At 48.2% G+C, this 24,508-nt stretch overlaps 1 protein-coding gene across 1 annotated transcript in view; it reads right to left on the minus strand.

Moving 5' to 3' along the window:
• Window positions 1-24,508, minus strand: part of PSMD14 (proteasome 26S subunit, non-ATPase 14) — a 1,137,097-nt gene that overhangs the window by 803,795 nt on the left and 308,794 nt on the right. Inside the window, exon 3 of the mRNA XM_069616337.1 lies at window positions 133-204. Coding sequence (XP_069472438.1) covers window positions 133-204 — 72 coding nt within the window. The remainder of the gene's footprint in view (window positions 1-132; window positions 205-24,508) is intronic.

Raw genomic sequence — 24,508 nt, forward strand, 5'->3', positions numbered from 1 at the left:
AGCAGTGGAACTGTGCCGAAGCTGCTCCCAATTTGTCACCATGAATACATTTCTTTAAGAAACATTATTTGATTACATTTTCATTAGAGCATTATACCCCAACATTACCACAATAAGAAGTGAGTATCCTACCTTAAGCAGAGCAAGGGATGAAATGTACACTTGTTCAGCTGTATCAACGGCTGGAGCATCTGTTGGTGGTCCCTAAACGAAAACAAAATTTTGAAAGCATTTTAAGTGGGTCAGTCCTGTTGAAGTCAGAGTACCAGTGCTTTTCTTTGCATACTAAGGACCCCAACTTCTCAATCGGTCCGACAGGTTTATATTGAAATGCATAGACGCGTATACCAGCAAACTATTAACTGTCAGAAATGTAGTTCTAGTCACTCATTTTGCAGTGCACAGTACTGTACATGAACAGGGAATTACTATTGTTATGGAATAACAGTATGTTAAGACTGTGGGGTGGTATTAAAGAAATTAGATGCCTACTCATCAGAAATTCTTACCATGTGTATGCAACAGCAGTTGAAAGCACATGTTTTTGCAAAAAAAGCATGCCAGCCAAACACAAAATGGTGTGGATTAACTGGTTTTAAGTTACTTACATGGTGTCGCAAATTGAGGCTTTTAGCCTTCTAGGTGAAATGATTTAACATGTTAGGGCACAATCAAATAGTTCACGAGTAAACTTAGTGGAGCATTTCCTCCTTCTAGTCAAGGAACTTTACATAAATAAAGAACACTTCCTCCATCAGGGGGCATGGCCAGCAGCCATGCAGTGAGGGAGAGCCTGCTAAGAGCTCCCGCATGATATGACAAAAGATAAGCCATAAATCCACCGAGACAATAAATTAAAGAAATGGTGATCGGAACAACCATCAGAGCCACCACAGCAGTTTCGTAGCTCAGGAGGTCTGAAGCGAGGCGATAAAGCTGTCTCCTGCCAGTACGCCGAACATCCAGAATGGCGCCCGCAGAATTAGGGACAAGACACCGGAGGCCGTAGCTGCGTAGTGAGCAACCCACACACGGGGAGGCTGCCCGTGCAAGACCGAAAGACAATGGAGGCAAGGAGGTTTGGAGGGAAGAAACCCAGAGGACCAGCAGCATTTTTTGGGAATCCCAGCGTGCGAAGTACAGAACGGCTTCCAAGGAGAGAAGCAGGAGCGGCAGAAGTGGGAAGAGGGTGGCGACCACTGGACTACAGAGCCCCGACAAGCGGAGAAGTAGCCAGGGACTGCCAGACCCCCAAGGCCCCCGTGGGAGAGCCAAGTGGGAAGCGTAAGGACAAGACCAGGACCGGACTCCCCCGGTGGAGACACTGCAGCGAGAAGCGTGGAGACAACAGGTGAGGAGTGGCGGTAGCGGGACCCCCAAGGGCAGGAAAGCAGACAAAGAGCACACCGGATAAGGGAAAAGGCAGAGCGCAGTTGCGCCACCCTCCACCCACAAACGCAGCCTCAACCCCAACCACGGAAAGGGGCCAAATGTAAATCATAATTCTGCCCATTACAAGTCAGAAAAAGCAACAGGAAAGCCAATAGACTGGTGACTGGGGAAACCAGGGTGCAGAGAAAAATCAGATGCAGAGTGGGAACAGAAGAAAAAGGCAGCGGGCCACTACACCACCCCCATACTTATGATCTGGTGAGCGGTCTTGTCCCCAGTCACATACCAAAAGGGGACAAAATTACAAGGAAGACAGCTATTGACTGCGAAGAGAGGGTGCTAGAGAGCCAACCAAGATGGCTGCATTTGGGCGAGCTCTCGTGCGGCCTGGAATAAATCTTGATCAATCCTGCACGTTTCGGAATATTGCCGACTTGACCCTGTAACGATCCACGTTGGCAAGGTGCTGCCCTGCTTATCGATACAATTCGGGGCAAAATCAGGGGCCCGCGGCCACAAACATCAGCCCACGATCCTTGGACCCGGGGCAGCCGGTGCCTGCTGACCGCCAGAAGATTGCCTCAAGGCCGTACGAGGACCAGGCTAGGGGAAGCGGCACAGACCACCCAGCCCTGCGGTGGCGTAGCGGGGGTCGAGCCGGAGGCGGCTGCCCTCTTGTGGGTGAAACTGCACCAGCGCGCCAGAAACCAGAGCCGGAGCGGGGACCCCCCCCCCGTGTGGCACAGCTAATCTGCTGCGCAGACCTGCGGCCACGGTGGATGCGGACATCCGGCGATTATGTCACGCACTGGAGAGCAGCTAGATCAGATTTCGCGGCCGGGGGAGTGAAAGCCTCACACCGGCCTCAGAGATCTCCCTTATCCAGGCTCCCCCCCCCCCTCCCCAGCGACGAGGAGCAGCGCCGCCCGGCCTGGTGCGCCAGACAGCGCCCCCCCTTCCCTGTACCAGGCGAGAGAGGCTGGCCGTGCGGGGAGCCCCGTGGAGTGGGGGCAGTGGCTCCCGTGCGGCTCTCCGGAGGAGCGGACCCCTGGGCGGCCGGCGAAGCCCCGTGGCAGTATCCAGACGTCCCGCGGCACTGAACGGGTACGGCGCACGCTGCGGGTGCCGTACGGCGCATGCTGCCGGTGCCATACGCCGCAGCCGGGGCAAGCGTTGGAATACTACACCCTGCAGCTGGAGTCACCACGCGCCCGTTTATGAAACCCCTGAGGTTAAGCCCCGTGACCCCTATAGCCTGCTACCTCACTGATAAAACACACCATTATCAAAATAAAAATAAAAAAAAATGAAAGAATCGGCAATTTTTAATCCCTAAGCCACAGCCTGACATTTTGTGTCACCGCCTCACGGGCCATGCGCCTCCCCCATCCTCCAGTGGGCTCGCAAGCCATAACAGGCAGAATACTTGCGTGATTTAAACTAACACTAGTCGCCACAACCCTCATCATTTCTCCGTAGTGCCATACCCTGACCACGAACTGCCGGTACAGGACCCATATTACGCATACTCCCTAAAAATCAGCTGGGGTCACAACAACTACCTACAGGCACCAACACCATACAGGGACACCTCCCCCGGCACAGATTACAGAGAAAGCTAACCTTTGAAACCAGATTAGCCCCCAAGACACCGAGATTGCTAGAGGAACCAGAGCCCCCGATGGACAGCGCACACCCGATCGAAGAGGGAGCATGGTCCACAGGCATTAAGGAACTCCTGCTAGACCTGAAGGCAGGCATAGGGAGTCTGAATAACAAGATGGATGGCCTCTCCTCCAAAGTTGACCTATTACGACATCGCCTAGACACACATACTGAACGCCTGAATGAAGTTGAACACTACGTGTCCAATCTAGACGACGGCGCGGGGGCCCTGGCAGCCAGAGTGGAACAACTGGACTCCCAAATGAAAGCAGCTAATGCTCGGAGTGAAGATTTAGAGGGCCGCTCCAGGAGAAATATTAGAATTGTCGGAGTGGGTGAACACCAGCTCTCGAATTGACTACCTATTGGTCTCTGCGAAAAGTCCTTTCTTGTGGGGACCCTGCCAAATCCTCCCTAAAACTCTTTCAGATCACGCCGCTGTAGTCCTCAACTGCAATCCGTCCCTCACCAAATCGAGCCGGCCACATTGGCGATTTAAGCCGGGCTCTTTGCGAGAATAGGTGTTTGCATCCGAGCTGCGGGACGAGATTGCAACGTTTATTGAAATAAACCAGGGCACAGTCTCCTCGATGGGCACACTCTGGGAAACACTAAAGTGCTTTGTCAGGGAAGTGTGTCTGGCTAAGGAGAATGGCATCCTTAAACTGATTAGACGGGAACTAGGCACTAGTGAAGAGCGTTTGAAAAGTCTAGAGCACCAGTGCTCCACCACAAACTACCCACGTACCCAAGCATCACTCAAGGAAGAACTACTGTCGTTCAGAGCCTTGGCAGAACGTGAACTAAAATTCTTAGGTCGAGCGCGACAGATCCGTCAATATGGGGAAGGCCATAAACCGGGTGCCCTCCTCGCGAAACTGATAAGCGCTGACAGGAGCAGACGATGGTTAAAAGGGTGCGCACTAAACGAGGCACGATAGTACATAGAAAAGAAGAAATTGTGGAGGAATTCAGACGTTTCTACCAAGAACTGTACACCTCACGACATAACTCCGCTTCTGACTCCTTACACAGATACCTGGAAGACACTGAACTTTTTTGGGTGGAGAGGGAATTGCGTGAACCCCTCAATGAACCTAACACGACTGAAGAGGTCATAGAAGCCATCAAAACTCTTCCAAACACCAAAGCCCCTGGGCCGGACGGCCTAACGGGGAAATTTTACAAAGGCTTCGCAAGTACTGTGGCTCCCCTCCTTGTAGAGGTTACGGTGAGGCGCTAAAAATAGGGTCCCTTCCACAGACCCTTTGTGAAGCCAATATAATCCTACTACATAAAACAGACAAACCCCCCAAAGAATGTACATCGTACAGACCCATTTCTCTACTCAATCTCGATAAGATCCTGGCAAAAATTCTGGCTAACAGGCTGCTTCCCCTGATGCCGGGTTTGGTGCTTGCAGACCAGGCAGGATTTGTGCCGGGACGCAACACCACCTTTGGCATTAGAAGGCTGCTCGGAATCATCGAAGCACTAGACCCTACACAACAGGCCGTTGCAGTTCTACTCGACGCCGAGAAGGCCTTTGACTCTGCCGAGAGGCCTTTCCTCTTCGCAGTGCTTACTCGACTAGACCTAGGAGCACGTTTCATCAACCTAATCTCCTCATTATACACCAACCCCCAAACAACCATCGTTTTAGGATCAACAAAGTCTGCCCCTATTAATCTACAACGGGGCACCAGGCAAGGTTGCCCACTGTCAGCACTAATATTTGCACTAATAATGGAACCCCTTGCGTCGAATTTGCATTCCCAACAACTCCATAGAGGTCTTACCATTGGTCCACACAGGCTAATAATATCCCTATATGCAGATGATGTAGCGTTATTCATTCACAACCCTAAACCCAATCATGGGTAAGTAATTAAATTCGGCACAGTTTCTGGCTTGAAAATCAATCATACTAAATCAATCATATTCTCGCTGACCCCAGCCACTAGGGAATTCGCAGACGCCTATCACTTTGCATTGGAGAACCCCCATGTAGGATACCTGGGGATAATTATGTCACTAAATTACCAGGACATATTTCGTGACAATTACGAGGCAGTAGTGAAGACTCTACAGGAGAAAGTTACCCATTGGAAGACGCTCCCATTGACCTTATGGGGAGGGCCTCGCTGGTTAAAATGGAGATTCTCCCAAAACTATTGTACTCATTTCCCAACATACCTATTTTAATATCACAATCCTTCCTGAAGAGAATTAAAAGTCTGGTCCTTGAATTATTATGGGCGGGCAAACCAGCGAGGGTGGCTCACTCGACTCGAATACTACCGGTCTCCAGCGGAGGCCCGATCTGGAACGGTATTACTGGGCAGCCCAAGCCCAATTCCTCAACTATTGGTATTCCACGCACTTCGTCAGACCACACGTTCAAATAGAACGAGCCCTAGCGACACCCAATCTCTTAAGAGCAGTCATTATCAGTCAACTCTCAGTGCCCCACTTCACGCTGAACGTGGTCCTCGCAACCTACGCGATCTGGAAGAGGATGGCTCAAAAATACAACGTTCAAGTTAGATTCTCACCCCTCCTCCCAATCAAATTCATATCAGGGATTCCCCCGACATCAGAAAGGGTCTTTCATCAATGGGTTGAGAAACTCCAGATAATCACTCTGGGGAATCTATTCAGCGAAGGAACTTTTATAACACCCCATAACACCCCAAAAAGCAATTGAGAAAGGGAGCAACACTTCCCTAGACACGTTGCTATACTTCAGACTCCGATATACGCTCCAAGCACTCTTCCCTACTTTCCCACAACAACCACCAACATGGGAACTGTTACATAATGTAATCCAGGCAGAGGGAGAGGGCAGACTAGTCTCATCCATCTACAAATGTTTAATAACCGCAAGTACCTTTCAACACAAGCACGGAAACTCAGCAGCTGACTTTTTCCACCTTGCATGGGATTGTCCCATGCGGACCCCCTTTTGGACAGAGATCCTGCAGATTGCATCAGCTATAGTGGGCGAGGAGCTACAACCCATCCAGCTGGTGGCACTACTCGGGATGACTAAGCAACTATCACCGGCGATAGGGAAACTAGCGGGTGTCCCGATGACATTAGCTCGCAGGAGAGTTGCCATGTGCTGGGGTCAGGGACCAGTCCCGACAGTGGTAAACTGGCGTAAAGACGTTCTCTATTGCCAGGATGTGGAGTCGGACTTCATCAAGACATTACCCCAACATGCACGCCTCTCATGGGGACCACTGGTAGGTTAATTAATGATGCAGAGGAATCCACATCATCTTCGCCGGGAAGGCGAAGTTCCCAGTGCAATGAACCCTAGCCCACCCAAACACAAGGACTGACTCCCTTGCTGTTACGTTCTGAGGACGAGCCAATACATTGACGAAACCAGATGACTGGTAGAGGGATTGAGAGGGTGGGGGAATTTGGGATGGCGCTATGTTGTTGCACCCTAAAGTGGGTGTGGTTGTTATGTAACAGTTTGAATGGAAAAACTAAAAAATAAAGTTTTTAAAATTGCGAACAGCGGCCAGCGAGGACCGGGGCAAGAACTAGAAGGCCCCGATCCCACAGGACAAACATAATGGAAAAGAAGCCCATAGACTGCAGCAGTGAGCAGGAACCCGCGGAGTGCAGAGATAGGGGGACACGAAATGCGCCAGGGGGAGAATGCAAGACACAAACTGTACCACTGCACCACCTTAAACTATAACCGATGGGCAGCCCCCGACCTCAACCACAAAAATAGAGTCGAATGCAGCGAAACAAAATATAATTGAAAGGAGCTCATGACTGTGGCAGTCAGGGTAGCTACCTGGGTGCAGGGTAAGCAGACACAGAAAGCGCTGGAGCGAGTACACAGGAGGAAGGCAGTGTCCTACACCCTCATACTCACCACTTAATTTGCAGCTGTGACCCTGACCACATGGTAAAGGGGACAAACGGTATAAGGAAGAAGGCCAAAAACTGGATTGCGGCCTGCGGAGGCCAGTGCAGAGATCCGGGAGTCGGAGGTCACACAAACCCACTAATGCAGGCACAGAAAGAGACAGTCAGTGAACGGGCACGCATGTGGACACTACAGGCCAACTGCCAGAGAGAAACAAAAGGGGCAACATGCTCGCAGACTAGGAAAAAGGGGACCACAAAACCCACACAGCAGAGCAGACTGAGCAAGAGCGGAACCCAACCACGGTGATCACAGCTACCACACTAAGCGCATTGCAACAGCAGGAAGACCCCGCAGGCACACAGTGCCCTGATCCCCGACAATGGCAAGAAAGGAAAAGGCAAGCAAACTAATAGAGGCCTACGCGTACAAGGGGAATGCAAATGCAGAGCGGCAGGAGGAACAGCCAGGCCCTTCCCCAACTCAGCAGGTGACCATGCAAGAGGAGGGCCCAATTCTAGCAGCCATAGCCACGCTGAAGACGGCGCTGTAGTACAAAATAGACTCAGTCATCGTGGATTTAGGCCTACTGCAGCAGGATGCAAGAGCACTTGCAGATCGACTGGGCACTGCAGAACGGCAAGTACAAGACAACACAACGGCCATTGCTGGCACAACGACCCAAATGAACCAACTGAGAGAAAAGGAGCGGAAGGGAGGGCCCGAAGGAACAACATAAGAATAGTAGGACTCCCTGAAGGAGAGGAAGGAAGAGACCCCACGGAGTATGGGGAGAAGATGCTGCTACAAGAGGTGAGCCCTGGCACACAGATTGCTGAGGAAAAGTCCCCCACCGGGTGCCCCTCCAAGGCCAATAATCACGGAAATATTACATTACAAAGACAGAGAAAAAATCCTGGCCTTCTCCAAGAAAGGGGGAACCATCAGGAGAGGAGCCTCGAACCTAGCGATATATCCAGACTACACCAGCCTGATCCAACAACAAAGAGCTTGATTAGTCCAAGTCAAGGAGCGGCTGAGAAGAACAAGTTACTTACCAACTGGTAATGGTCTTTCGATTGGATGTTCCTCCAACGTATTCCTCATTTTAGATGTATTCCATCCAGCTTTAGCTGCTTCGGAACAATTTTCGGCAGTGGGTGCCATCCTTTGATGTCGTCGAGTCGATGGTCCCTGGAAGGCCTCTGTCGAGGGTGACGTCATCGGGTATATAAGTAGCATGCGCGGCTCCCGTTGGCCTCAGTTCTGTTTTTCCTCTTCACTTTTGATTTTGTACTGTGTAGATTGTGCTGGTAGACAGATATCAGCCTTGCGAGAGTTGAAGTGGCAATAACCCGGAAAAATCTACAGAGGGGTAGGCTGGGAGGGCGATGAGGAATACGTTGGAGTAAAGACAGTGCCTGCAATTTCGCTCACTCTTCTTGCTGATGGAAAACTGCTTTCATAGTTGCTTTAACATGTTAGCAATCTTAATGGGCAAGTGTGCAAAGGCTCAAAAGGGGCACACATTAAGAATTTTAGAACCAGATTAAGATCCCAAATTGGTACCTGGAATGGGTAAGGAGGAAACACGTTGGTGAGTCCTTTTAAGAATTGTACTACTTAAGGAATTTTGAAATAGGAGCATTCCTCCGACGAGCGCTTGAAGATAGAAAGCGCTGCACGATAACCTTTAATGGTTCCAACATTTAAAGCTCTATGTGCTAATGACAAGAGGAAGGACAGTACTTCCGGAATAGAGCATAGAAAAGGATCATTCTTTTCTCTGCACCAGTTGCAAAACTTTATCCAACGGCAACAGTATAGAGACTTTGTTGCTGGCCTTCTTGCTGAAAGCAACACCTCCATGACGTCATTTGGAAGGTCCCAATCCTTGTATCTCAGCCTCTCAGATACCAAGTGTGAAGGTTGAGAATTTTGACCTCTGGGTGGAGAACCTGACCCTCCATTTGTGAGAGCAGGTACTCTCTCTGAGGAAGACGTACCGGCGGACAGATGGACAGATCTAGAAGGTCCAGGTACCACGTTCTCCTGGCCCAATACGGGGCAATTAGGATCATGCAGTTTCCGAGCAGTCTGTCTCCTGATGACCTGAGGAATGACGGGAATCAGAGAGAATGAGTACAATAGTGGGAAATTCCACTCCACCACAAACGCGTCCCCTAGGGCTCCTCTTGGGGGAAATTCCCTTGAGCAATACCTTCCGCACTTCCGGTTGATTCCGGTCGCCAACAGTTCTACTTGAGGGGTTCCCCAAAGGGCGAAGATCTCCTGAATGACTTCCTGAGCCAGTTCCCATTTGTGGGACACTGTGCTCTGCCTGCTCAGAGCATCTGTCGTCATATTCTCCTCCCCGGCTAGATGAACTGCTGTTAAGGAGATTCCTTCTTGAATTGCCCAATACCAGAGCTGCACTGCCTCTCTGCACAGAGGTAGTGACCCTACACCCCCCTGTTTTGTTTAGATAATGCATGGCCACTGTGTTGTCCGTCATTATCAAGACATTTTGTCCTCTGACAGATGGTAGAAAAGCTTTCAGCGCTAGTCTGATTGCTCTCAGCTCTAAAAGGTTGATGTGTAGTTTGGACTCCGATGGAGACCAACGACCGCTGATCGTCAGATCGTTGGCATGAGCTCCCCACCCCATGAGTGAGGCGTCCATCACCACTGTGATCTCCGGCCATGGTTGCCAAAAATGTTCTCCTTTCAGGATATTCTATGTACAAGTCCACCGTAGAAGATCCTACCGAACCTTGTTCGGAATTTGGAGAAGATCCGTCATTTGACCTGAGAACTGGGACCATTGAGTCTTTAGAGCCCATTGAAGGGATCTCATCCTCAGACATGCCTCTGGCACCAGGAAGATGCAGGATGCCATGAGGCCGAGTAACCTTAAAAAGTCGTAGGCCTGGAGATTTTGGGCATTTTGGAATTTGGAAACCAAATGAAGAAGGTCTTGAGCCCTTGACTTGGGAGCTCATTCCCAAGGATGCGTCTAATACAGCTCCTATGTATTAAGCTGTTGGGAAGGTGTCATCTGCGCCCAGCTTGTGGAGGAAGTGGCAGGTGACTTTCAGATGATCCAGTGCTTGTTCGGCAGAACGTGCCCTGATCAACCAATTGTCCAGGTAGGGGTAGACGTGAATCCCCTCTCCTGAGGTGCGCTGCCACCACTACCATTAGCTTGGTGAAGACCCTTGGGGCAGAGGTCAATCCGAATGGCAGGACTAGAAACTGATAGTGTAAGTCGCCAACTACGAATTTTCTGTGTTTGAGATGAATCGGCACATGAAAATAAGCATCATGGAGGTCCAATGGCACCAACCAATCCTGGAGTTGAAGGGCCTGAAGGATCTGAGAAAGAGTGACCATCTTGAACTTGTCCTTCCTGAGGAACTTGTTCAAGTTTCTCAAGACCAAAATGGGCCTCGGTCCTTCGTCCTTTTTGGGAATCAAAAAATACAGGGAGTACCATCCCTTGTTCTTCTCCGCTACAGGTACTGGCGCTCTATAGCGCATTTCTCAAGCAGGGTTAGAACTTCCTGCTGTAGGAGCGGGTCTCAAAACTTCAAAGGGTGTCTCCCTGGTGGATTTGTTGGAGGTTGCGTTAGAAAAGGAAGGCAGTAACAGTGGGCTATTATTTCTAGAGCCCAAACATCTGAAGTAATAGCTCGCCATTCTTGCAGATGCTGTGACAGCCTGCCACCCACAGGTGTTTTGTGATGCAAGTCCTCAAAGTGGTTTTGTGGCAGTTGCTGCGGCTGCTGATGGCAAAGAGGCTGCAGCTGGAGCTGGCTTTGCACGTTTTGTTCGTCCACTGCGAGTGGCCTTTCTCTGGCCCCTTTGACTAGCCATTCCTCTCGCCTTTCCATATAAGGAGCAGTAACGATAGGATCATCCCCTCCAAGATTGTCATGGCACACGAAAAGGCTGAGGTTGTCTAATAGCAGCTCCTAAAGACTTGGCAGCTGCTTTTAAGGTCTGCAACCTCTCAAGGCTCTCGTCAGCCTTACTTCCAAAAAGGGGAGACCCCGTCAAAGGGCACGTTCGGAAGGCGGTTCTGTACGTCCGGTGCGAAACCAGACTTCCGTAACCACGCAAATCTGCGCTTTACCGTGCTAGTGCCCATGGACCTGCTCACACTATATGCAGTGTCCAGATTGAAGGGATTCCTGCATGGCCTCCTTTCCATCTCCAACGATGGCTAGGAATCCTTCCCTTTCGTCCCCTTCTGGTATGACTCCATTGCAATGCACTCCCACAGTGTGTACAAAAACCTTGCCAAGGCACATGTGGAGTTGGCTGATTTTAACACCATACTCCCAGCTGAAAATATCTTTCGTGCCCAGCCATCCACACACTTATCGTCCCTGTCCGGAGGGATAGAAGGGTAGGCTAGTTTGTTAGAAGCTGTGGCTGCCTGTATGACCAAACTCTTAGGAGTGGGATGTTTAGACAGATAGCCGGGGTCGCTACTGGCAGGGCGGTATTTTGAGGTGAGGGATTTAGTCACTGGAGGAATAGAATCCGGAGTCTCCCAATTCTTGGCCACCCTATTTTGCAAGGCTACGTGAAAGGGTAGTATTGGGTCTTCGGTAGGACCATGGTCCAATATATCTGTCAAATCATCCTGGATGAATTGGGTTGGTGGTGTAGCCCATCCTAAGTAATTGGGTTGGTGGTGTAGCACATCCTAAGTAATCTACCACCTTCGTCATTAGCTGACAGTATGATGGACTGGCATGCTCTCCTGGTTCTGGCCTGCCAAAGTCATTTTCAGGAGATGTATCAATGCCACTTGCATTGTGTAATGATTCCACCAAATCCCTCATCCTGCTTTCTTCTGAAATCAAGCATTCTGGGACATTTGGGGTGCCATATTCTAGCCCAAAGGGTACATTCTCCTCATCAGATCTTTCCTGTTACTCAAAAATTGAGGTCAGGGACTTAAACTCCTTCCTAGGAAGAGGTTTGAAAACCTTTTCTGGGAGAAGTGGAGTAGGTGTATTAATGGGCCCTGAAGGCATTACAGATCTTGTAGCCTTCTCTTTCCTTTTTCTGGCCGGCCTGGCTAAGTTGGAGCCTTTGTCGCCGAGGGCTTCGGGGTCGAAGTCAGCAAAGGCGGCTTCCAGGGCGTCGAGGCGCTCTTCGAAGATTTGCCCTTTGAGGTGCATTGGGTCTCGAACAGCGTCGGTGACCTCGAGCGGTCTTGCTAACGCGGCTTGCTAGAAGGTGCTCTATCCTTCCTTTTTCGATCACCCGGGCTCGAGGTTGCACGAGTTTCGGAGTGCTGACGCGCCCGGCCGGCTTACGAAGAAGGCACGGACCGAGGCTTCGCTTTCTCAAACACCTCCATCATTTTGACACTGAATGCTTCCCACTCTTCGGAAGACAAATGTTTTGTGGGGCATTTCATCCTTTTTGGGGATTCGTCCGAGGATGAGGTGGAGGGGGACCTGTGGCATCTTTTCTTCGATTTTTTTGTCGAAGACGACAAGTGATGGGAATCGCTTCGGGACCTGGACCGATGCCTTTTGTGTCGAGGAGACTTCTCCTTACGGGACCTCGACTCGACGCTAGAGGCTTTACGACCTACCTGTAGTTTTCCCCTCCTCTCTCGCAAGGCCTTACCCGTCATCGCCTGACACTTCGTGCAGGCCTGCATGTCGTGGCCTTCCCCCGAGGCACCACAAATCCTCTCGGTGCGAGTCTGTGATAGACATTTTTTGAACCGCACGATTTGCACTTTTTGAAACCCGATCTCGGGGTCGTAGTCGGCATCGATTATGAGGACATATCGCTATTTTATGTGTAATTCACTGCTGCGTCACTGAACTTGAGGCGTGCCGAATCTCCGAAGCAAAGTGTACTGTGGAAAAACAGAACTGAGCCCAACGGGCGCTGCGCGTGCTACTTATATACCCGATGACGTCGCCCTCGACGGAGGCCTTCGAGGGACCATCGACTCGACATCGACGCCCTCTGCCAAAAAATGTGCTGAAGCAGCTAAAGCTGGATGGAATACATCGAAGATGAGGAATACGTTTGAGGACACAATCCACTCGAAAGGCGAATTTACGATGCATGCTAATATACCCGGCTAAACTCAAAATATTGCACAATGAGAAAACATATTTCTTCGAAGATATGGGAGAAGCAAAAGCTTGGATGGACACACAAGGAATACCGCACCTCACACACAGAAATGGCAATGCACCATAGGAGGCGCACTCAGAGTAAAACCAGCGGCGGACCCCGAAACAAATAAAGGTGGGACACATGAAAAGAATAGTGTGAGAATGAGAAAACCAGTGACAACAGAAATCGCAGAAGGCAGCCCAGGAAGCGGCTGCAAACCCCCAATTGACACTTTTCAGACGTCAGTTTTAAGAAGTCCAGCTGCCGCACGTGGACGATGGAGGACAGCCAGGAGAGAGAGAAGCAGCCAGGCCTGAGCGAGAACACTTGCACTGGGCCACTGTTTGGTTTGGTATTGTTTGGGCAGTTATTAGCGAAACAGGAACAGGGGAGGAAGGCGGAGGGTGGGACACAGGGGGCAGCGTATCAAGAGAGACTGTTTGGTTACTGGGCAAGCAGAATTGTAAGCATGGAAAAACAGACCTGGAGGACAGGGATGGGAAAAACAGAAACAAATGGTGCCGCCAGTTGGGAGAATACTAGACTGGGAATTGGAACATACTGCGACAATCAAAAGGGTATGCCACAGCGCAGATCATGGAGAAGAGTAAGGACGCATGTAACAGTACCCAGCAGGCCAAACAGGGCAGTCGGAACCAAGGGGCCCGGACATGACCCATTATGTCGAAATCTGACGGGGTCAAGATAGTTACTTGGAATGTGAGGGGCCAAAAAAGGTTGCGCATACGCACCTACTCATCTGCCAAAGGTATCCAAGTAGCAATGTCAGACAACACTGGCTAAGAAATGTGGGCGTGGGGGGGGGGGGTAAACTGTATGACTCACCCTTCTCTGTGTATGCCTGATGAGTCCTAGTATGGATTGCAACGACAAATCTTTTCCAGTTGTTGAAGTTTAAGCAGGACAAAGAGGGTAGAATGGCTGCTGTGCATGGGAAAACAGGGAGGTCGGCTTTGTGAACACCTAGGCCCCAAAACATGACACCACAGTTTTCTTCAGATCATTGTACACTAGACTGTCCATGTACAGGGAGCTAATGTGGGTGTGGGGAGGGAACTTCAACTGCACTAAGAGTGGAAGCACTGTAAGAAGGAAAGTTCAGTGAATACCTGAGAGACCAAATAGAGGAATTCTTTACTATTTGTACAACCAGTGTAACGCACAGTGTTACGGTCTGGGACGCATTCAAAGTGGTAGTGCGAGCTAAAGCTATTGGGAAGATGGGTGGCTTCAGAAAGGAAACACTGAAGGCCTTCGAGGATACTGAACATAAAATAGCGGAAGTGGAAGATGCTGAAGAAGAGACACTGAGTAAACCAGGGAGGCTGATAAAGCCGAGGCAAGAATACATGGGGAAGTGGGAAAGGCTGGGACGCCTAGACTTTGCCAGATACACTCAGAAGTTACATGCAGAAGGGGATAAGCCTGGGTGCCCCGTGGTGTGGCTATGCAAACGGGAGGAGCAGAAGGAGGGGATTATGCAATTACAGACGCACAGGGGAACCTGGTCAGGACACAGGTAGAAATCAATGAAGAGTCCTCAGACTTTTACGAAACCTTGCATGCAGGTGCTGCAAAAGAGGGCAAAAGAGGGCAGGAAGTATACAGATAAAGCCCTGTCAATTATGGATGTGCCTCGACTCAGCAAGGCCCAGGCGAATGAGCTGAATGCAACAATGACACCAGAAGTAGTAAGAGAAGTAATAAGAGCTACCCACTTCCAAAACCCAGTACCAGACAGACTCACAGGCGAGTTCTACAAAACGTATGTAGACGCACTAGCACCCAGACTGTTAAGCGTTTTCACTGAGGCATATGACTTAGGAACACTACACACCAGTCTAAGAGAAGCCACCATCATACTGATCGTCAAACCAGGCAAAGCGCCACTGAATTGTGGATCATACTGGCCCTTCTCCATGGTTAATGAGGACTGTAAAATCCTAACGACGATCCTAGCACACAGGATAAAAAAAGAGTGGTAGGAGACTGGATACACACAGACCAAACAGGGTATGTCCCAGTGCGGAACACCACATGGAACTCGACAAGACTACATCATATGCTAGATAGAACCAATCACCTGTGAGATGAATATGCAGTGGCATCACTAGACACAGTCTAACCTTTTGACTCAGTCTATTGGGACTGGCGGATGAAGGCCCTGGCGCACTATGGCATAGGGGAGGCCTTCTTGAGATGGGTCAAATTGATTTACGAAGCTTCTATGGCTAGAGTTAAAACTAGCATGCAGATTTCTAAATCATGGGAGGTGCAGAAAGCAACGAGACAGGGTTGCCTACTGTCGCCAATGCTATACATCCTGCCCATCGAACCACTGGCTGTGTTCCTCAGGAAGGACTACGGAGAGGCAGGAATAGCGGTAAACGGAACACACCTGGTCTCCTTATACGCGGATGATATGCTATTGTATGTCAGTAGGCCAGAATCTACCACACTTGCTGGATGTCAGAGTTCGCCAAAGTGTCAGGGATCGAAGTGAACCGATAAAATTCTTGCCTATTCCTGCTCGCAGGGCTGAGAACCCTTGAATAGTGAATACTGCCCTTGTCAAAAGGCAAAGTCAGTCCTTTCGTTACCTGGGCCCAACAGTAAGACACGACCCTGAAGCCTCACACAGGAGCAATATGCAGAAAGCCGCAGATGGCATACTCAGTTCCATGCAATTTTGGAAGAAACTGCCCCTCGGAGTCACGGGGAGAGGGGCTCTGCTGAAAATGGTCGCTTTCCCCTGGCTCTTCTACTGATTTACTAATGTGCCATACAACATACCAGAGCCTTTCTTTCGAAAATTGAGCAAGCGTGTTAGAGAATTCCTGTGGGCAGGAGGTAGAAATAGAATAGCCTTGAGTACATGGCAGAGAGACTATGCTGAGGGTGGGATGAAGGTGCCCAACTTCGAAAACTACTACCTGGCAGGGCAGCTGCAACATGTGGTGCATTGGCTAGGAGACGAGACCTCTAGAAACCCTGCTACAACAACAAGAAAGTACTTTGGGTAGGAGCAGCTCCCTTCGGCGCAGCCCTCCTAGTTATTGCAATTAGGTAGGGATATATGGCGCCGAACTTGGAAACTCATGGGAAGCCCAGATTCCTTCTCGGTACACGTCCCATTGACAGCAATAATAGGCAAACAGCAGAGCGCACTGGCGCAATACAGGATACATTGGCAAGAGAGCGGTGGCTACTATAGGGGAACTCTTAAGAAACAGTGAGTTGATAACCTTCCTGACCCTAATCAAAGAACAAGGCATACATAAAGGTCAATTCGTGTTGCATTTAGGCATGATCAGAAGCATCAGGAGAAGATGGTCAGGCCCACAAGATTAAGTTCAGCCCAACGTGACACTAGATACCATGTATGACATATCCGAAGGGGGACACATGATCAAGGCTCTATGAGTTGTTCTTAAACAGAACAGGGGGAAGAGAAACTCAAGGTGCGTCATAAATGGGAGACAGACATCGGGAGAGCACTGGAAGACGCAGAGTGGGGAAAGACACTACTTTCTCTAGAAATGCTACATTCCAGCTCACTCAATCATATGTCACCCGCAGAGCATACATGACCCCGCATAGACTGTCGCTAATAACCAAGGAGGGCGCAGGGAGCCGTCTGAGTAGGAGCATTACAAAAAAGGTAGCAAGTGTTTTGGGGTTTTTTCTCAACATCAATCTGGATGTAATTTAATACAGGGAATTGTTAAAGGACCCAAATATGATTCCCAGGAGTAAACCAACTAAATCTGCAGATTCTAGCGCACATCGTTTATAATGGAAGATGAATTAAAAGTTAGAATGGGATTAGTGCACGAACAGGACATGCTTGTACTTATCACTTTTATGTATTTTCTCAATTAGCTTGGGATTTAACCCATAACTTGAAATACAAGACAGAGATTAAAACGAGAACAAGTAACATTGGGTAAGCTCTTAAAGGATAGTTCCGGGACTTTTTTTTTATTGTCCCTACGGGTCGGCCATGTGTTTGTAAGCATAAATCGGTAGATCGTAGGAAACTTTCCTATGGACCTTACCCGACTTTTCGCCCATTATCGCACTCGAAATCAGCCTCCATTTTGTGATAATCCTATCATTTCGCCCCATCGACCTGGCTCACCTGCCTTTGCGGCACTAAATCAAATCCCCCGCCCCTGAGCCTGACATCAGCAGACGCGTACTGCCCATTTCAAGCACGTCTCGTGTCAACAATCGCTGCGCCTCAGCTATTGACGTGTTGCCATGGAAATGGCAGGACGCCTCTTTCCCCAATAAGTATAAACAGACCGTTTCACAACACACAGCAGCAGATTTTCGATTCCATTCCTCTCTCTGTGTTACTTTGAGTATTCTGTGACTCGTTTCAGTGCTCTGGTCAGCTACCTTCGCCGCTTGTAGCCCGTGTGAACACCTGTACCATCTCTGTAAATTATTTTACTATCTTTACCGCACAATGGCCACAATAATGCCGTATATGTACGAGCCCGAGTACACCGAGGAGGAACTACTGGAAAGGCAAGCACGCGAAAACGATGGGGATTCGGACGGCAGTTGGGAGGACCAGTCAACGGATGAAGAGCCTGGACCATGTCGCATGGACGGCGTCTCCACCTGGTGCACGTGCAATCGGTGCGAGCTAATGCCAACTGAGGAGGAGAACTGCTGCTGCCGTGAAAATTCCGGGTGCTTGGCCTACATTTCGGAAAGCGAGCAAAGTCTGCAGGAAGGCGAGCAAAGTCCGCAATGCATCACCGAGCTGCCAGAGTTCAGGGAAGCCTGCCTCTCACGGACCGTGTTGAGGATGATGATGGTGCTTATGCACGAACTTCGTGGCACTGTTCGTCCGCGTAATCCGAGTAACGAGTAAGTATACTCTGTTTGTGATGTCAGTGATGCCACTACTATTTCATGGTCGTCTCCCACATATAAAATTACATTTACATATCATTCGAACGCATGTAAATTGGTTCCATATAGTGCATTTTCTAGATATAATTTTTTTCTAAGAAAAATGACATGTGTTACCTGAATCGACATTGATAAGAAAGTTTTGTCAGTTTAATACAGTTTGCATCTTTTTTTTTCACAGGTGGTACAGGCTGGTGGCCTATCGTTGCTTCACTTGGTGGCTTCACGGGAGGCTCGGACACCGCGTTCGGAGAGTAATACCTGCCTGTGCGGTACTTGCCATTAGACAACATTTCCCCAGTGACAGTGGACAATACCGCGGATTTTCCCTCGATGTGCTGCAACCTCAACTTTACAATGTGTAATGTTTATTATTTATGTTTAATTAAAATCTAAAATAAAGCCCAACATATATTTTAACAATGGTTGTTTTGATTTTTTAAATGAATCTAGTGTGTCTCCGTTGAATAGCCTTCCAGTGCCTTGTCTTGTCACACCACATGTCTCCGGCCAGCATCCTCCCTCACGCTGGCCGCACACCTTCAATCCACATAACCGTTGAACCCATATATGCAGCAGTCATACATATATTATTTTGTGGGTTGGCATCAAGCGTTGGCAATAAAAAGCTGTTGGATTTTATTGATACAAAACATGGTTATAGGTAAATAATAAATATGGTTGATCATAATAAATCCTCTTTTTGGGCACCGGGTACAGAGATGACCCCCATATATTCTCCTGGGAGGGTGAGGTATTTATAAACTCACCCCCCTGCCTTCCATGTAGTAGATCCTGCAGCCATCCTCTTACATTCAGTTAGATGGCCTCTCCTTGGTGAGGCCCTGCGGCAAACGGGTCTTGTCTGCACGACCACCGCCCCGATCCACCCCCCGCCCTATCAAAGGCAGTTCGCACCAGGGTACTTGCGCTGCTGGCAAGTGGAGCTGTCAGGGAGCGATAAAGGCCAAGAGGTGCCAAAGACCATGTACACTTCAAAGTGGTCTATAGAGCATGGGTTGTTGTTCCCATGTCTACCTCCAGACCCCGTGTCTCCTGCCAAGCATCCCCCCTCACGCTGGACGCCCCCCTGCAATCCACATAAGTGTGTCTCCATTCACGAGTCTTCCTGTGTCTTGTCTGCACGACCACCGCCCCGATCCACCCCCCGCCCTATCAAAGGCAGTTCGCACCAGGGTACTTGCGCTGCTGGCAAGTGGAGCTGTCAGGGAGCGATAAAGGCCAAGAGGTGCCAAAGACCATGTACACTTCAAAGTGGTCTATAGAGCATGGGTTGTTGTTCCCATGTCTACCTCCAGACCCCGTGTCTCCTGCCAAGCATCCCCCCTCACGCTGGACGCCCCCCTGCAATCCGCATAATGCCACGACATATACACGTCATTCATTCACAAACACACCCCTGTTTCGAATTCTTTATAACCCACTTCATATTTCTAATGAGAACTTCTTTGCGCTTTGCTAGTCAACCCGTGAAGGTGCTGGTTATCTGCTCTTCGTCTCTGTGAACTTCCGTGACCACTTTGAGCAAACTCGTCAGTTTGCAACCTGTGAACTGCTCCCTGTTCTACGACAAGAAACTACTCTGATCCCTGCATCTAACTGTTTGTTCGTCAAGGTAAGTCCATGTACCATAATCATTTTGCGTCCAATTTTTTAATTTATATCTATTTGCTAGTAGTCATCAAATTGCATCCATGTTTTCTTTTCGTTCACGACAGTACATGCAAGGAACTAGTCACATGTTCTGAGTTTAGTCAAATTACTTTTTCTATTTTTTGAAAGTTATTGAAATACTTATCCGCATGTGAATAACGTGTATAGTTCCAAGAACCAAAACGGACCTTGCATTGAACCTTTTATGTGTCATTTAATGTTTTAACACATTGGTATTCATAGAGAATTGTTGATCTTTACTTTTCAGAACTTTCCATAATGCCTGCCTGTTCCATTGGTGGTTGCCCTTCGAAGACCCATAACAAATCTGAAGGTACTATAATGCATGTTTTCCCTAAGACAATAGATCAGATAAGAGAATGGGTCCGATATTGCGGATATCCAGCCTCTGAGCTAGAAAGTAGAGTCCTAGAAGTCTTTGCGGACAAGAGGGGTGATCGATACCGCATCTGCAGCAGGCACTTTAGCCCAGACATGTACTCCACATCATTGCTAATAAAGAAGAAAACACCGCGAGCGAGGCGAAAATTGCTCTCAAACGCTATTCCCACTCTATTCGTCCACATCCCTCCACTGGTGAGTCAAGTTTACGTATTTATCTCTCGGCCTTGCGGTAGTGTGTAGCATTAGCTAACAATAATTTCCCCATTTATGTATCCACTCAATATGAAGGCGGAAGATTCTCCATCCGTGTCGTTATTGCAGTCATCAGCCACTTCAAGCGCCTATCGGGTAATCTTACTTAGCTATTCTGACACTGACTTGTTTTAGGCATGTAAATCAATAGTTTTAATTGATCGTGTAATTATTTTACCTAATGGTACACCACAGTACTCGTCCTCTAGTCTTTGTTTTCAGTTATAATTATTGTTATCCAAAATAATGCAAGTACTGTCTTTCAGGGAGATGCTGAGGAGTCCAACGCATTGACGACAACCGTAGATGTCACTCAGATGCTCGAGGTACGTTTCCGGACAGTTCCATCGATGGAGATCATCAGATCTTGCATTCTTGTAGCGTGATTGTTACACACAATGTTTCTTTCGTTTTTAGCCATTGGTATGTCCTTCTGTCGTCGCCCTCCTATGTGTCTTCTTTTTTCAATATTGTGTTCATTACTAATGAAAGTCCTATGTTTCAGGGAGTCGATGGAGCATTAGTCCAAGAAGAAGGGGGAGCATGCAGTTACGGGTCGGCGCAACAGCTTGCAGAAGTGTGCACCGCAGTTACAGCGTCCCTTGATGTTCTTATGCATTTCGAGGTATGGATACTGACAGATCAATCATGCGAGATCAAATGACGTGATTACATCCGCTATACTTCCTTCTTTATTAACGCAAGTACTATGTTTCAGGGAGCTGACGGAGCTTCTTCAACAAGAACATCACCCCTAGTAGTTGATGCAGATCTCTGGGTGGTGACACTTCCAACGATGGAGCAAATCGAATAATATTTAGATATCCATTATTTATTTTAGACAACTGATCATTTGTGCAGGTCTATTTAGATGAGCCGTTGACGCCTGCAGAAAGTTTATGTTCTTTTAAACAAAATAGAAAACCATACTAATGCAATTACTGTGTTTCAGGGAGTTGCTGAAGCGTCATCTTCAATAATATCATCAATGGAAGTCTATGCGGAGCCCGAGGTATGGATCTTGACAGTTCAATCTAACTAGATCAACAATGCGTGAACTATTGTCGTTTGAATGTTCTACACAATGCGTTCATTCGTGTTTTACTATTGAGATGTACGTATGGGTATTGGTCCCCAAGTACATTTTGTGTTTTCAATATTATTATACATACTAATGAAAGTTCTATGTTTCAGGGAGTCGATGGAGCCTCAGTGAGTGATGGATGTGCTTATCATGAAAATATAGTCGTTGCAGCGCGAGAGGAAGTGGAGACATGCACACACGAGTCGGAGCAACAGCGTCCAGATGTTGAAGTTCGAGGCAAGAAAGTTTCAAAGAAAAGAAAGCAAAATAAGGTTAGTGTCCTGTTCACTATATTATGTTGTCTTTCACTGTCAATAGTTCAATACTGTAAGTTGTGTTTAAACTGAACATCCCTTTTCTAATCTGTCCTCTAGTTGCGAGTGGGTGTAAGAACTAGATCTACACAGACAGTGAAGCGAACGAGAGATGTTGCTTGTCAAACCTTTTGGCAGGGACTTGAGACTGGAGATGCATCGTGCCAATGGGAAGAATATGAAGTGATTGACAACGGAGCTATACCACCACCAGCCATTGATAGTGAATGTCCTCCTGGTAGTTTGGATGCAGTCGGAGATCAATTCACAGAATCCACACCCGCAAAAAATAAGAGCGCGCGAAAGTTGAAGACATTGTTTTTTTCTCCCATCTCCGGACAAGGAACAGTTGTTGCAGTGGAAGAGAATGACATGGACGACAATGAAACACCATCAATATCACTCAGCATAGCGGAAGACGATATCAGAGATTGTACCTTTCATGCGAGTGACATGTCCTCAACGTTACAGGCCAAACCAGCTGGGATGCAGAGTGACAGTATAAGGAAAGAGGCCAAATTCATTGTATTCGATAGCTGTTTGATGGATATTATTATGATGATGAAATGTGGCCATTGGGTTGGTGGGGAAGTATGTGGGGAGCCATTGATTAATGTGACTCGTGCAATTCGAGGCACTAACCTTAAAATACATGCCACCTGTACACAATATCATCCGTTCGCATGGTCTGCACAACCCATGCTGGGGCAACTGCCAGCAGGCAATCTACTTTGTGCAGCGGCCGCACTTTTTAGTGGTTCAAGTTTTAAAAAGTTACAGTATTTCTTTCAGTTTGTGGGAATCCATTTCATTGCGAAAACTCAGTTCTACAAATACCAAACCGATTATCTATTTCCAGCCATCAGCGAAGCTTGGAGAATGGAAAAAATGTCAATGGAAAGTACATTCGCGGGCAAACGCTTCAGGCTAGCCGGTGATGGACAGTGCGACAGCCCAGGATTTTCAGCCAAGTACTGCACCTACCACTTTCAGGACATGGAAAGTAAGAAAATTGTGAGTTTGGTGGTCGTGCAGGTGTCACAAAGTACATCCTCAGTGGCCATGGAGAAAGTTGGCTTTGTAGCATCATTGCAAGAACTACAATCGCGGGGAATGGTGATCGACCTGATAGCCACGGACAGACACGTTTCAATTGCCAAGACAATGAGAGAACAGAACAAAAATATAAATCACCAATTTGACGTTTGGCATCTTGCAAAATCAATCAATAAAAAATTGTCGGCTGCAGGTAAAAAAAAAGAATTGCAAGGTATTTCACAGTGGTCCAAGTCAATCAGCAACCATCTTTGGTGGAGCTCAAAAACATGTGAAGGGTCGTTGGAAATTCTACTGGAAAAATGGCGGTCAGTAATGTTGCACTGTAGCAACGTACATCGATGGTCGACAAATGAACATTTCCACAAATGTGAACATGGCCATTTGTCCACAGAGGAGGCACGGAAGAAGAAGTGGTTGATTCCTTCATCACCCACTCACAAGGCCATTGAAAAGATTGTATTTGATAAAACTATAACAAGAGATTTGAGGGGACTCACGGAATTCTGCCACACAGGAGATTTGGAGGTGTTCCACAATATGTGCCTAAAGTACAGGCCCAAAAGATTGCATTTTGGCATGGAAGGCATGATAAATCGGACTCTTCTAGCGGTCTTGGCACATAACCATAATGTTGGCCGTCAACAAAGTAGGACGACCGGAACTTTAGGGACGCTTCGCTACAATAAGGCCTTCACTAAAAGAAGTAAACAATGGGTGATCAAACCAGTGTTTGAGGATATGCAATATGAGTTTATTGAGAGACTTATCGTAGATGTCCTCGATAGGCACATACATGGAGTGGTGAACGAACCTATGCAGGGGACAACTGCATTGCCACCCAACATTGCCTCTGTTCCATGTCCACCTAAAGCAGAGCTCATTGAGAAATACACATCACGGTTTAAATGATTGTAATTTGATTGTCTGTTCTCTCGAGTCTCCTCATGTTGCAGGCCCAAACTAGAAATGTGTGCTCGCTCAAAGTGAAGGTCAGCTGCTTTGATGTTTTGCTCGGGTGGCGGAACGGCCCACGACCCAGTATAAGGTTCTATTGTGATTTGACCTTGACAGGCCGGGACCATCCCGAAAGACTAAGAAAAGATAATGAATAAAATTTCAGAAACGAAACGATGAGCCACGTTCATTAGAAGAAGTAACGTCGGCAAAGAAGGAGTGGTGTTTCGGGTCTGCCCTACACAGAGACACAATGGAAAATGCAAATATAATGTAAGTAACTTTTGATGAGTTTATACCGCAATTTCATTACTATACAGTGGCTTTAAAGACGGGTTCAGTTGTACTTGTTCGTTCTATGTGGCATATTGTTTTCTACCGCGCACTATCTTGAGGAGAAACATCTGCTTTTACTGAAGTACCTCAAAACCTTCCTCTTTGCTTCTGCTTTCTCTCTCCCTCTCCCCTGCTACAACTGGTCCACTGTCTGCGACCTCGGTCCTGGGCCCTTCCACTCTCCACCTGCACTGCCTCCCTGTCAACCCCTGCACTGGGGGACTGTCTCAGTATCCTACAGCCCCCCCTTCCCAGCACTTGTTCTGCACTTACCTTGCACTTGCCACCAGCTGGCCCTATTTATTTATTATTTTATGCTACTTACCTTATACTCCACTCCCCCCCCTCCATGCCTCGCCACGCCTTTAA

The sequence above is a fragment of the Ambystoma mexicanum genome, chromosome 9 (assembly GCF_040938575.1).
Source record: "Ambystoma mexicanum isolate Mex_15411 chromosome 9, UKY_AmexF1_1, whole genome shotgun sequence".
Taxonomy (NCBI): domain Eukaryota; kingdom Metazoa; phylum Chordata; class Amphibia; order Caudata; family Ambystomatidae; genus Ambystoma; species Ambystoma mexicanum.